The sequence below is a fragment of the Myotis yumanensis genome, unplaced genomic scaffold, assembly GCF_028538775.1.
Source record: "Myotis yumanensis isolate MYYU_CA2020_CCGP unplaced genomic scaffold, mMyoYum1.0.hap1 SCAF_1, whole genome shotgun sequence".
NCBI lineage: Eukaryota > Metazoa > Chordata > Mammalia > Chiroptera > Vespertilionidae > Myotis > Myotis yumanensis.
Window position 1 is genome coordinate 231,269,110 of NW_027223752.1, and position 14,194 is coordinate 231,283,303.

At 31.2% G+C, this 14,194-nt stretch overlaps 1 protein-coding gene across 7 annotated transcripts in view; it reads left to right on the plus strand.

Annotated features, from left to right (window-relative positions):
• Window positions 1–14,194, plus strand: part of LCORL (ligand dependent nuclear receptor corepressor like) — a 150,216-nt gene that overhangs the window by 119,510 nt on the left and 16,512 nt on the right. For 2 of the 7 annotated variants that reach the window (XM_070398798.1, XM_070398818.1), the window contains one exon: window positions 263–4,752. The exons of 2 other annotated variants lie outside the window; for them this stretch is intronic. In XM_070398798.1, the coding sequence (XP_070254899.1) occupies window positions 263–1,295 (1,033 nt within the window). In that variant the 3' untranslated portion in view covers window positions 1,296–4,752. Of the gene's footprint in view, window positions 1–262; window positions 4,753–6,856; window positions 7,561–14,194 lie in introns of those variants that run through there. 3 more of the 7 variants (XM_070398808.1, XM_070398826.1, XM_070398874.1) reach the window with 3 other exon arrangements.

The window sequence follows — 14,194 nt, forward strand, 5'->3', positions numbered from 1 at the left end:
ATTTTTACAAATACTGAATTAGGATTTTATGTTCTTGGAAGGTCTGCCTGTTGAGGCCACCGTATGATTGACACATTGTCCTACCAGGACTGTAGCGTTTGCTTTGATAAGGAGTAACTACTACATCTCACAGACTTAAAAGTGTATAAGCAGTGATGTTACCTAAGCAAGGAGTATAATAAAGGAGTGGACCCTCCCCTTCCATAGCTGTGTGAGAGTCTCTCATGCATCAGTTTACCATCGTTTCATTCCATCCATCCAGGAGACTACACAGAAACAGAGAGGACTATGTGGAAAGAAGTGCTGAGTTTGCAGATGGTTTGCTCTCAAAAGCTTTGAAAGACATTCAGTCTGGAGCACTGGACATAAATAAAGCAGGCATACTTTATGGCATACCTCAAAAAACTTTACTTCTCCACTTAGAAGCCTTACCAGCAGGGAAGCCTGCATCTTTTAAAAACAAAACTCGAGATTTCAATGATAGTTATTCATATAAAGACAGTAAAGAAACTTGTGCAGTGCTGCAGAAAGTAGCCTTGTGGGCAAGAGCTCAAGCAGAGCGCACAGAAAAAAGTAAACTCAATCTACTTGAAACCTCAGAATTAAAATTCCCAACAGCTTCCAGTTACCTCCATCAGTTAACTCTACAGAAAATGGTTACTCAATTTAAAGAAAAAAATGAAAGCCTACAATATGAAACTTCACATCCTACTGTACAGTTAAAAATTCCTCAGCTACGAGTAAGCTCTGTTTCAAAACCACAACCTGATGGTCCTGGTCTGCTGGATGTTGTGTATCAAGTTTCCAAAACCTCTCCCGTTCTTGAAGGATCAGCTCTCCAAAAACTGAAAAATATACTCCCTAAACAGAACAAAATAGAATGTTCTGGGCCCATAACTCACTCAAGTGTTGACTCTTATTTTATACATGGGGACCTCTCTCCTTTGTGTCTTAATTCTAAAAATGGAACAGTTGATGGAACCTCTGAAAATACTGAAGATGGATTGGATCGAAAAGATAATAAGCAGCCCAGGAAAAAACGTGGCCGTTATCGGCAATATGATCATGAAATAATGGAAGAGGCTATTGCAATGGTAATGAGCGGAAAAATGAGTGTTTCCAAAGCACAAGGAATTTATGGGGTACCTCACAGCACTTTAGAATACAAGGTAAAAGAAAGATCTGGAACACTGAAGACTCCTCCGAAGAAGAAACTCCGATTACCAGACACTGGGTTATATAATATGACAGATTCAGGGACTGGCAGCTGCAAAAACAGCAGCAAGCCTGTGTAGATTACTTGTTAGGAAAATGTGTGTGTGTTTGTGTGTGTGTGTTTGCGGTGTGTGTGTGCACAGGTGTGTATTTGTATGTCTATATACACACATGTGGGAAATACAGATGCTCACTCTGACAGGAGACATGAAATTTTACAGTTCAAAAACCACTTACATGCCTTTTGAAAAAAAGTTTTATTCAGGGTTTTCACTGTGGACAGATTATATAGTTGCTTACTTCTGATAGTTTGTATTTAATCCTTGTATAAATAGGTGAAAAAGATTCAGGTTTTCTTTAGTAGTCAATAGCATAAAGCGTTGTGGGAAAACAAGTAATTGTCAAGTGAAACATTTTTATTGGTGAAAGACCACTCCAGCCATTCAGTTGAACCATCTTATAATGGAAAGATGATACTAATCGTTTGTAGACATTTTAATATAACATACTTACAGTTATTGTAAGTATGTCAAACAACCAATCAAAGTTTAAATAGAGACCTATCTCCATACTAAGAAAAATTAATATATACAGTATTAGTACACTGTAGTGCATTCTATGAAATATGAAATGCACTCAAGTGCATCCACCAGGAATTGAAAAGAAAACCTTAAATTATATATATAATGAAATTCAATATTTATCATTTAATAGTTGATTTAGCAGGATGCTGGGGTTTATAAGATATATGCTTTTTTTAAAAAACTGACACATGGTTAACCCCAGCAGCTATAGAATTCTTTAATATAAGGTGGAATACTAAGAACAAAAAGTAATTTAAATTTAATTATTAAAATAATTTAATTTTGTTTTTTATTTGAAAAATAAGCTAATTTGTAAGGTTAGAAAAGAAAGTTGGAATGCAACTTAGAGCATGTTTATAATGTGCACAGAAAAAGCTTGAGAATGATAATTTTGGTTTAAATGTGCTGGTTAGTTGATGTTATGACTACTTTAAATTTTAAGGATTGTGACACACTCCTACTATTGAAAAACCTCAGTGTAACTTTAATATATTTGCTGCTGTGACATTTCAAAACATTTTCAGTTTATCAAAATGAATTACAGATTTCATTTTGGTGGGCGAAACATTATCATTTTGCTAATAACCAAATTTGCAGTTTGTTCAGGGTTTTGAATAGATTTACAGATATTTAACACTGAAGTTGTTTTGAACTTTCAGTAATGTAAACTCTACTAATTGGGTAGTTAGAAGCTGGGCAGTGCATTTTAACTTTTACCAGACTCATAGAGAGACCAGTAATTTTTATATAGCAGTTTAAAAATGTGGTTCAGAGTATCCATGTTGGTTTTATGGAGTATGCCGTTTTAGTAGTAAAATATTATATTATAAAGCATGTGCCTCCATTTAAAGAATGGGGATTTGCTTCATATATTCAAAATTCTCTGAGTGCCCCTTTTCTCTGTTAAAATTCAGGTTTTAATCATTTCTCTAAGCCACTTTTTGTAAATCCAAAAGCTGAATTTAAAAAAAAAAAAAAGTGCACCTTGTCAAATACTTGTGTTTTTACACTTGTGTTTGTGTGTATCTAATAATCACATATACATGTAATACTAAAGAGATTTTCAGCTATAACATTTAAAAACTGCTTACATATGTTTTAAGAAACTGAAGAGTGGGAACTAAACAAGTAGTTATTTGGTCTCTTAGATCTACACTGAACACTCTTTAGCTATTAATGTTACCTGCATAGTAGGGTATGATGAATCCTCTCGCTCTTTTCTTTTCCAAGAAAGTATACATAATAGATTGCAAAACAGCAGATGTCAGGGTCATCTTTCTTTTTAAAGAATTAAGCCATATTTTGTGAGGGCCAGAACTTGGATTATTTAATCTATTACCCCTCTTCCCACTAAAAAACAAAGTTAAAGATAAAGTAATGTTTTAACACAATTTTATTGACCTCTTTATACAGAATTTTACTTGCAAAAATTTGGGGGCTTGAATGCATTACATAATATTTGTATTGTATTGAGCTTTTTTATTCCTCACAGTATATTTACATTAACAAATTGATTGAGAAGTTTATAGTAAAGGGATACTTAACAGAACTCTTTTATATCATTTAAAAGATGACCTGACCAAAAACTTTACAGGATTCATAAAATCAGGGATCATTTTGCTATTGACTTCACAGTGATCAGTAGTTTTATAGGTAATATTATAGTTAATTTGCAGCATTTTAGTACTTGTATTATTTATTTTTGGTCAGAAATAGTAAATTAAATATTTTTTGATAGTTTATAGGTAATAACCCATGACTTTTAAAAGAAACAAAGTGTTTCTAATTATTGAGTTAACTTTTGATTATACAAACTAGGAAAGGCAGGGAAATTTATGGGTTCCCCTTCTCCCCAGTGATTCCATTAAGATGTTCTTTATGTTAAACTTTCAAAGTACTTTATGAATTTAGTTACCAGTTACTATTTATCAGTTGACAATTTTCTGAAATATCCAGTTTCAGCAGACTTTTAATGAAGGTGAAAGCAAACCTTATGTGCTTTCTACTTATTTGAATGTTCCTCAAGTATTTTATATTTAAAAAAAAAAAGAAGGAAAAGAAAAAAACAGTGCCTCTGTTTTTAGAAAACTACTGTTCAGTAAAGTTGTTTAAACCACTTCTGGTAGCTAATGACAATTTTATATTAAATTGTATACTAACTTTAGTGAGACTGATTTTTTTAGTTTACAGTACAAATACTTGTATTTGTTTTTAATTGCAGTATTTTCATTGTCGCAGTAATTTAGTAAAACTCTGTGCTGCCTTGATTTTGACAGATTTTGTTAATATAAACTGATTGTTAGGCAATTAGTTATATTTATGCATAAATCAATTGCACTATAATTCATGAATTATTTATTACAATATTTTCTAATGAATTCATGTATCTGTCTTGTGTTGTAATGTACTGTAATTCTGTTCCTACTTTGTGTTGTTATATATCTAAATCTGATTGTATGAATTTTAATTGTTCAGTTAACGTGTTTCTAGGTTGTAATTTGTAGTAAAGCACTTCAATGCTTTTGCACTTAAATTTACAACACTGTTTGTGTGTGATTGATTTACTCATTCAGTAAAAGGAAAAAAAGAAAAGCAAAGAAAAAGACTGACTACACTGACTTCTTTAATCATTTTAGGAAGCAATTTTATTAATATTAAATATTAGAAATTGACTTTCTCCAAAACTATCTCAACAACAAAACTTGTAATGGGCAAAACGGATAGTAACATAGAAAGAATAGGCAGGGTGTTTTGGTTTCTAAATCAAATAGGAAAAGGTTTGAAACTTTCTTAGCATTCAAAAAAAGGCATCTATGAAAGGTACAATCTTAGAACCTTTATGTAATCATTTGGGAATAAATTCTAGATTGTAGACGTATGTGTATTCAACTATTTTTTATATTAGGTTTCATATATTGGGTTTTGAGATTTTAACATGCATTAAATATGGAAAAGAATTTTGAAGACAAGCATATTGTGTAGTTTTATGATTTGAGAACTTAGTTATATAATAACTGAATCTAATCTAATCTGAATATCTAATTAGGAACTTTAGTAAGCTATTCTTCATATAGCATTAGGTGGAAATTACTAGCCACTGTGGTATTTTTTAAATGTCATTAATAGAAGTAATAAACTGAATAAGAAACTCTTTTAAAAGATAGATATCCTTAGAATGTCAGAAGAGAAATATAAAAATCTTGTGGTGGTTTTCAAGGTTATTGCAACTCAGAATAGTTAACACTAGTCATTAGTTTTTATTATTTTACTTGGCTTTACTAATAGAAAAAAATCACTTAAGCATTTCAGGAACTGTTAGGCAAGCATATTAATCCTTAAAATAAAAGTGTAATGTATTTTCTTTAGAACCATGTCAAATCTCTGTTTAACTGGTTAGTCACAGATATGTTTAATAGACCATAACATAACTAAAGAAACTGTTGAATCGTGCTTATCAGAACTTTTCTGGGTTTTCATTTGCTTATGTGAAAATTATAATGTTTAATTTGCTGAAAAAGAGCATAATTTTATTTTTATATTTATATTTGATAGCTAACATTTCCTCCCGCCTTTATTCCCTACATATACTTTTTAAATGATCTAATATTGAATCTTGGGAGTTAGTTGCATCATTTTACACTCCCAGCCATGATAAAACTTATGAAAATTTATTTTCAGAAAGGAAAAGTTACAGGGGTCATGTCCTGTTTTCATCTGTCTAGAGGTGGCAGTGGATTTAAGAAGTTTTATTGTAATTTCATTTCTATTCTCACTTTGATAACTGCTTTATGTTAAATCATATGCTAGTTTTAGTGAAATATTGGTTGAATCTAGTAAAGTGTTGTCGTTTTTCCTTGAAAAAAATTGATCTAATGTTCAAAATTTGCTTTGGTATTTTTCCTATTCAAATAACAATCTTTATAAAATGTAGATAAAATATTGCATACTTAACTGTGAAACAAATTAAGTGATATTTAGGGAACGAAATAAAAAAATTCACTTTTCATTTTAAAAGAAAAATTCTCTAATTTTTAATATACATGAACATAACCCTTTATTAAATAAAATACATTCTTCTGTAGCAATTCATAATCAGCATATCCCAATTCCAAACCTAAATTTTTACAAACCAGGAGCTACTAGCACTAACAAATATAACAAGTCAGGAGTGGGAGACTATTTTCATGTAGAGTTTGGTGATATGTTTAATTTAAATGGATACTTTTCTGAAACAGAATTCTTTTATATATTTTATCTTCTTACTGCTGGTAGTTGGATTTTTAAAAAAAATTTAGCTTTCTACATTCGTTGCTAAGTAATAATGAGCCTTAGCTAAAATTAGATGTATATTAGTTTCTGAAGTGGACATTTTCCATTTGAAATTAAATAATTAGGTAAGTAATGCCTTTAGTTTCAATGTAATTACTTTAGTATTTAAAATCAATTAAAAATAGATTTCATTTTTAAATAGCTTAAATTATTTATTTTCTTAATAGGTTAAAATGCCTGGAGCCTAATCTTAGAAAAGATATTTTGTTATTTATGAAATCTAAATCCCTTAATTTTTCTTGTGACAAAGCTTTTATTAATAATTTTATTCTCATTACCTTGAAAAAATATATATTTAAATAAAGATAAGCTTTTTCTCATACATCTTATTTTTCTTATTTGCAGTAATACAGACTGATAATTATCAAAATAACAAAATGTTTACAAAAAATTTTAACTCCTGGTGAAGCACTTTCCATTAAATATTCTTAATATATTCAAAGAACTAAACATTAACAATCTATAAATATAGTCATATCTATAATCATCAGCTTTTATATCACAAAATTTGGGCTTTGTTTTGACTCATACTTGTCACAGGAAATTATCATCAGTGCTTCATTATATTTTTGCTAAACAATAATCAAGATGCTATTATTGCAGCTCTATAGGAATTAGGAGTCCAGCAATATCAAAATATCTTTTGTTCAAACTCTGTTAAAATTATAACTCCTTATAATATTGATATTTTTACTGTAATTCATTTTTTGTTTGATTTTTATTTTTAGTTCAACTGTTGATGCAAAATCAGAGGAAGCTACTAAAATGGAAAAAGGAAAATCAGCATTAAGCAAAGTTTTGGAATCTTTGTGCATACATCACCAGCAACAAGTTTTGGCAATGTTGAAATTTCTAGTCCAAGAGCAGAATGCTGCTTCTCTTTGCTGTTCTAATACATCTTATACTGTGTCTTCAGAATCTCAAAAGCCTGTAATTGAAGATGATATACATGGTCTATTCTGTCATTGTGAATATAGGCTGGCAGAAAGAGGGTGTTTACAAAATGAAAGACAAAGCCCTGGTTTTGTGCCTCTGCCAGTCTGTATTAAAGATTTACATTGTTTGTCTTGCCAAACTGTAACCATTGAGCACATTAAGACAGTAGTGAATAGAGGAATTGCAAACAGTTATACTTCTCACAGGTGCTGTTCTGGACTGTTTCCAAACATTCACTCTTCAAAATCGGCCTTTCATACTCCTTTTTCATCAAGGGAAGTACTCAGTGATGTTTCGGTTAGTCTTGAAGATATTTGTAGATCTCGAAGTCCCTCACCCCCACCATTATCACCTGTACAGACTGAAGGATTTGAAAAATTGAAAGATGTCATCTCAGAGCTTTCAGCCTTAGAAAATAACAGACTTGAAACAAACATTAACCAACCTCCATTCCTCACACCAGCAGAAATAAGTAATGACAAAGATGATCATGAAGGTAAAATACATAAAACCAAAATATCCAGTAACTCTGATTCTTTGCTCTTGGAAGGCAGCAATAATTGTACTACAAATCATGAAAAAGGTGAAACTACTGTAATTTTTCAAGATTTAATGGATCGTATTAATGAAAAATTAAAATCAATAGAAACTACAGATACGACAAACCTTATAAAATTATCTAGCAGTGATTGTAATACAGATAATGATTTAAAACTGAGAGATTTAATAACTTCCCTCTTGCATAATGCAAAGGCCAGTGATTACAGTTTTATGGAATTACTGAGTCAACATGATAAAAAGCTCGAAAATAAAATTATTCAGACAAGATTTCGAAAGCGTCAAGAAACATTGTTTGCGATGCACCACTCTCCTGATTCACCCATGTTTAGAAGGCAGGCTTTACAGATCAAAAGAGAACTTGCTAGTCTTGATGAAAACTTTGTAAGAAAAAAATGCAGTGAAAAATTTTCAAGGAAATTGGTATGCAATAATGTGATACTTTCAACAGACAAAGAAGAATTCTATAATTGCCAAGGGCCTTCTTTACAAAATTCTAAAAGCCTTCAAGACAGCAATCATGCAGAAATATCATTTTCACCAGATTATGCATTACAGTCCTTGCAACTACCCCTTCATAATTTAGATACTAACTTGGCTTTTGACACATTTTCAGAAAGCTTCAAAACAACTATTCCTGAGAAAATGAGCATAAGAAATTCACAGGAGAAATCTGCAGCTGGAAAAAGTTTTTTGCAAAATCATGAGAATTCAAAACTAGAAAATACTCAAACTTCTTTGAAATGTGATGTTCCTGGACATTTGAACAGAACTAAACGAAATATTGTGCCTCCAGGATGGTATTCTATATATGTAACAAATAATTATGTTCTCAAAAAATCCCCTAAGGCCAAAAAGGTTTCTGAATCTACAAAAAAAAAAGATCAGGTGAAAAGTATTCAAACTGAAAGCTCACACAATATAGATCTAAACAAAATTGCAATGAATTCTAATTTACAAGTTATTGTGGAACGTTTGGAAGATACAATAAATATGGCCAAGAAGTCTTGGAATAATCAGTCATTGTTGGAAGGATATAAAGCATCCAAAAAATTGAAAGAAGTTGATGGTAAAGATCAAAATGCTGGTGGAAATATAACTCTTACTGTAAGTAGAATGACATGCAAAGAGCAGAGTTTATCAAAATCTGTGGCAGTATCCAACAATCTCCAAAGCAATCCAATAGATTTGAATAACAAAAGACTTGATAATCTGAAAAAGTCATCTATTCTAGATACAGGTAGCTTGATTTCCTCTGTTGAGAATATACCAACAAAATATGAAGCCACCAAAAGCTCTTTTTCCAATTATTCTAGTCCTATCAAACTCATGTTTTTATCTGAGGTTAAAAGCAGTGAAGGAGTCAAATATACTTTAACTTCAGTCAATAATTCTGAATCAAACATTGATTTTCCTTCTTCTGAAAAATGTCCAAACCATCATATAATTGAAAAAAAAACAGAAACAAATGAGGACATTCCAAATGCTAACTTGGAAAATGTTAGTTCTAATTTTAATGGTAGTGACACCCTTCAAAAAGAACTAAAATTAAATTGTGCAACAGAAACAGCAGAATCTTCTGAAATGTTTATCGATCATACAAATAGCGATAAGCCACAGGAAGAACCTATGGAAAATTCAAACAGTGCAATTGATTCATCTTTTAAAAGAAAACCAGGTAGACCTAAAAAAATAGGTCCCCAGGTTGTGAAACAGATTAAGCGACCAATTGGAAGACCACCCAAACCAAAAACTGATCAAACAGACATTACCATTTGCCAAAATGAGTCCTTTAGTGCTGGAAAGAAAAGCCCAGAATCTCCCCTATCAGAAGTAAAGGAAGGTATTTATAAAAAGACTATTACTGTAACTGTTATTTATGGAAGGTCAAGAAGAACTAAAAGGCATGTTTCTGAAGGAAGTGTAAGCATAAGCAATGTTACATCTTTAAACAGTAAGGTTACTGATTTTCCAACTGAATGTAATAGTCTCAGAAATATTAGAGAATTTGAACTTGACTCGGGTGAAAGAATAAGTGCCATTTCAAGTTTGACAACTGAAAGTGAGATCTTGGGCTTTGAATATGTTAGACCTATCAAGAACAAGTCTGTGATACCTCAACCTTCTAAGAGCATTGTTCGACCAAATCAGAAGCCTTTGGCAATAATTAGGAAGCCTGGTAGACCTGCAAAAGTGAAAATTTCTGGTATATCTGTAACTATTAATAGAATTTCACCTCAGGAGAGAGCAGTGAGTATTAGCAGCTGTTTACCTCCTTTAGAACAAGAGACTATGTTGGGAAAAAGTTTGCCTGAAGAAAAGTATGTTTCTCAGAGCAATAAGATGGATACAAGGCATACTGAAGCTGACCTATTCAAGAATGGATCAAAAAGTGTGGTTGCTGCTATACCTTTGAGACATTCTATTAGGGACCGAAAACCATCTCTGCATTTCTTACATTCATTAGCATCTTCTAGCTCACTTATTTATAGAAATACTCTGCTTCATAAATCATATAAACTCCATTTGCAGAAAGGCAAAAGTCAGAAGGAAAAAAATAGGCAGTCAAGGTTAAAAATAGCTCCCAAAGGTACACCAGGAGCTAGAAATTTAAGGAATGCAAAAAAATGTTTGGAAGATAAATTAATACCCATTTCTGAAGTATCTTTGGACCCTATAATTTCATCAAACCCTTTGCTCAGGTGGTGGGCTGCTTCTGCTTCGAATGATTCCTTATTAGAGGCGTTAAATAATAGATTTGAGCAAATTACAAATGCTTGGGTACAAGTCAGTGGAGATGAAGCTGAAAATTATGTTCATACAAAAAGGGAAGACACTGAAAGTAATAATCTCAAAATAGCAAACCCTTTGGAAACCTGTCTTGTAGAACTTGAAGTTTCACCTGTAAAAATGCTTTTTCAGAAAAAATATGATTTGAATGAACTCTGTACCTGGTTTATGCAAACGACAGAAACACAGTCTCTTTCACTAGTTAGAAAAGCAAATGCTCGAAACCCTTTCGAAGTAATAAATACCAGAGGAATTAAATTAGGGAACAAATACTCTGATTTTAATACCAGCCCCTTCCGAAAGCACTTTAAAAAATTTGCACTATCTTCTCCTTCAAAATCAGGGAAGTTGCATATACTGCATAAAATGGTTAGCTCTCCACTCTTAAATGTGAAAAATAATTTAACACTAAGCAGATTCAAAAGAACTGAGTTTAAGAGGTTGCGACATGAAAGGTGGAGAAGAGAGGGAAAGCTGCACAACCACGGAACAGTTAATTGGATCTCTAAAAAGAGGAACCTGAGATTTTACTGCCAGAACCAATTTTTTAGTAAGACTGAGGGAGGACCAAATGCTGATATCCCACGCCAAGGAAAAAATGCAGTAGGTAATCAGTTTATTTTGCCACCTGAGATCAGGAATGACTTTTTGCAACAGAGGGTGGCAGTGTCTGACGTTAGAACACATGCTAGTTTAGAGAATAAATATAAGTCGGAAGCAAAGGAAAATGGAACAGATTGCAGCCAAAAAGATTTTGAAAAGGGACCAAGACTAGGGAATGTATGTCCAAGTAATTGGAGGTCAAAAACCTTAAAAGATTGTAGAATATTTTTGAGAAAAATCAACTACCTTGAACACAGAAATACTTTTAAGCTAAATACAATCATTTACTCACCTGAATCTGTTAACAGTGGAAATAATCATCAGACTCATATGGAAGAATCAAAGCGCTTTACCTTAAGATCCCATTCTGCTAGGCAAAATTCTTTTAAAAAGCAATCTAAAGAAATAGAAAATGCTCAGTCAAATAGTCCTGCAGCTGATAAATTTCCTGGCCAACTTGACAGTAGTAAATTAAATAAATGTGTTAATTATGACAAGACTCCTGATGGCTCTGAAGTTCTTAGCAAATTGAAGAAAAGAAAAAGACCACCATGGAAGACCACAGAAATTTCAACAAAAAGACATAAACGACAGTCTTGCAACAGTGGACAAATGGCAAACTATTATTCAAAATCCCAAGTAGGTAAGTTTTTCTCTACTTAATTTTAAAGTTTCATTGTAGGTGCCTTGAGTAAAGTATAAGATAATGGGTAGAAAAGAAACAGCTGATTGAGTTTTCATTTATTTCCAAAATATATAGACAACCTAATTTCTTGGCACCTAGTATGAAACTCGTGAAATTAGGTGCTGCTAAATGTACCAGTGCACTTCCCCACATATAATGTGTCCAGTATTTCAAGCAAATTAAAATATATTTAGTAGAGACATAGAAAGCCTCTAAACATATACCGTTAATATAAAAGTTATATTATCTACTTTTGCATTTTATCTAATATAATCTAATATAAAATACAGAAAACAATTTGATAGATAAATATGCCCAAGTAACAATCTAAAACTTACTATACTACAGATTAATTTATGTTTATCATCTGATAATAGCTTTGAGATCAGACATGTGGAAAGAAAACTCTGTCTCATTACTAAATTAATAAAGGCTATAACATATATAATAATTCTAGGATATCAGTCTCACATTCACCATTAAGTCATTATGCCCTTTGGTACTGCTTTGTGAACCACTTTAATACTCAGTTTATTTAAATAGTGTCAAGGAACAAAATTTTTTTTTCAACAAATCAAACTTGTTGAATAGATTTATTCCTATTAGACTCTGAACTAGACTGCATGGATATAAAGATAAAGATTTATTTCCAGAGATAATCCATAGCCTATCTAGGGAGAAAGTCATATATAGATAATTTTAAGGTAATGCAAACTGAAATTACTTTATCAAGCAGTTATATGCTTTTCTCTGTTATACTAACCTGACATTGGTGCCTCAGGAAACTGTTACTCTTAGAACCTAGCAGAAATAGGCTATGAACACTAGTTGCTAATGTAGCCACTTCTAACTCTGCTTATTGATAATTCAAGATAAGTACAAGTATGGTAGTGCTTGTAGATTTCTTTTTTGACACGAAAGAGTGCCAGGTTACACTGGAAATTTAAGGATTTTTTTCATGTGATTGCATTGTTACATTGTATACTTTAGGGGATTTTTCTGGGGGTTGGGGAGGTATTGGTGACTTTATTTTTACCTTTTAAAACATTTTTATAAGTGAAAAAAATACTATAAGATCTTACATTAAAATATTAAAAGCAGTAATTAAACTTGAATTTTCTGGCCCCCTAGAGTCAATTATTTAACTAAAGAGGTAACTTTAAAATACCTGTTTCAATAATATCTAACATGCAGTGATTAAAAATTTTAACTAAATTCAATGATTAAAATTTTAAAATTAGTCCCCATTCTGAAACAAGAATCAAATCTAAAGTTATACTCTTTGTTTTCTACCTTCAGGATAACTAAAAATAACATTATAACAAATAGTATGTCAGGAAAAAAAGGGAAGCCTGATAGTGATTTAAAAAAAAAAAAGTCACCTAAAAATATACACACATCTTTTTAAAAGACTGTCATGAGTGGAGAATAAAGTAGTGTTTCGTTTTTAATTCTTTATACCATCCTCATTTCATGCTGTTTGAGTTTACCAAAGGTGGTTTGCATTAATTCATTTTACAAAAGAACTGTATTTTGTCCTTTCAGCTTCTTAGCCATTGTATCTTTCTAAGGTCTAAGTATAAAATTTATTTTAATATGATTCTTCATTGCACTAAATATTAGGTTACCCTAGAAAAATAAGATGGAAGATGCCTAATTATTACTTTTCAAATTAAGTTCAAAATCATTTTGTGTTATGTAAAAAGAAAATTAGTATTAGAGCAAGACTTGTTTTTACATTTTAAAAATTATTAGTACTATTTTCCTGTTCTGCTTAAAGTTTTATTTATCCTTTACTGATAACTTTCCTTCTTTATTTTTTAACATTCTTTTTTTAATCAGACATTTTTGTAGAGTTGTATTTGACACAATATTTGTTATATTTATCTAATTTTTAAATGTTTCTTGAAATATTTTTTTTCTCATGATACTTGGTATTTCATATTTCTTTTTGCCTTTTTGGAAATGACACTAAAATTCATTATTAGTTTTATATGTGTTCTTCTTTTCATAGAATAATTAGTGAGTGGAGACTTGAGAGACTTTTAACAATAGGACTTTTCTAGAAAGATTCTAGTTCAGTGTATATAATGTATTATAGACTATTTCTATTGATGGAAAGTTTTGCTTCTACCATGAATGAATGTCTTATTTTTGTACATTTCAAAATTAACTGTTCAGATATAGTTTAATACATAGGAGTTTTAAGATTTATACTTTACTATATTTGTATTGCTATATATTTGTAGACGTGGAAAGGAGGAAGAAGAAATACAATTCCATTCTATTCTTAGTTCAATATTTAATGAATGCCACACTATGCTCTTAGGCATGTAGCAGGTTCAAAAAGTTCTCTTTCTACTTAAGTAGATAAACAAGACTGACATCATTTATTTATCCAACAAATACAGTGTATTTTATGTTTTAGGAGGGATAGTATATGTTTTAATGGTTAAAGGGTTAAAGTCATGGTTTGTTCTTTCTTTCACGGAGC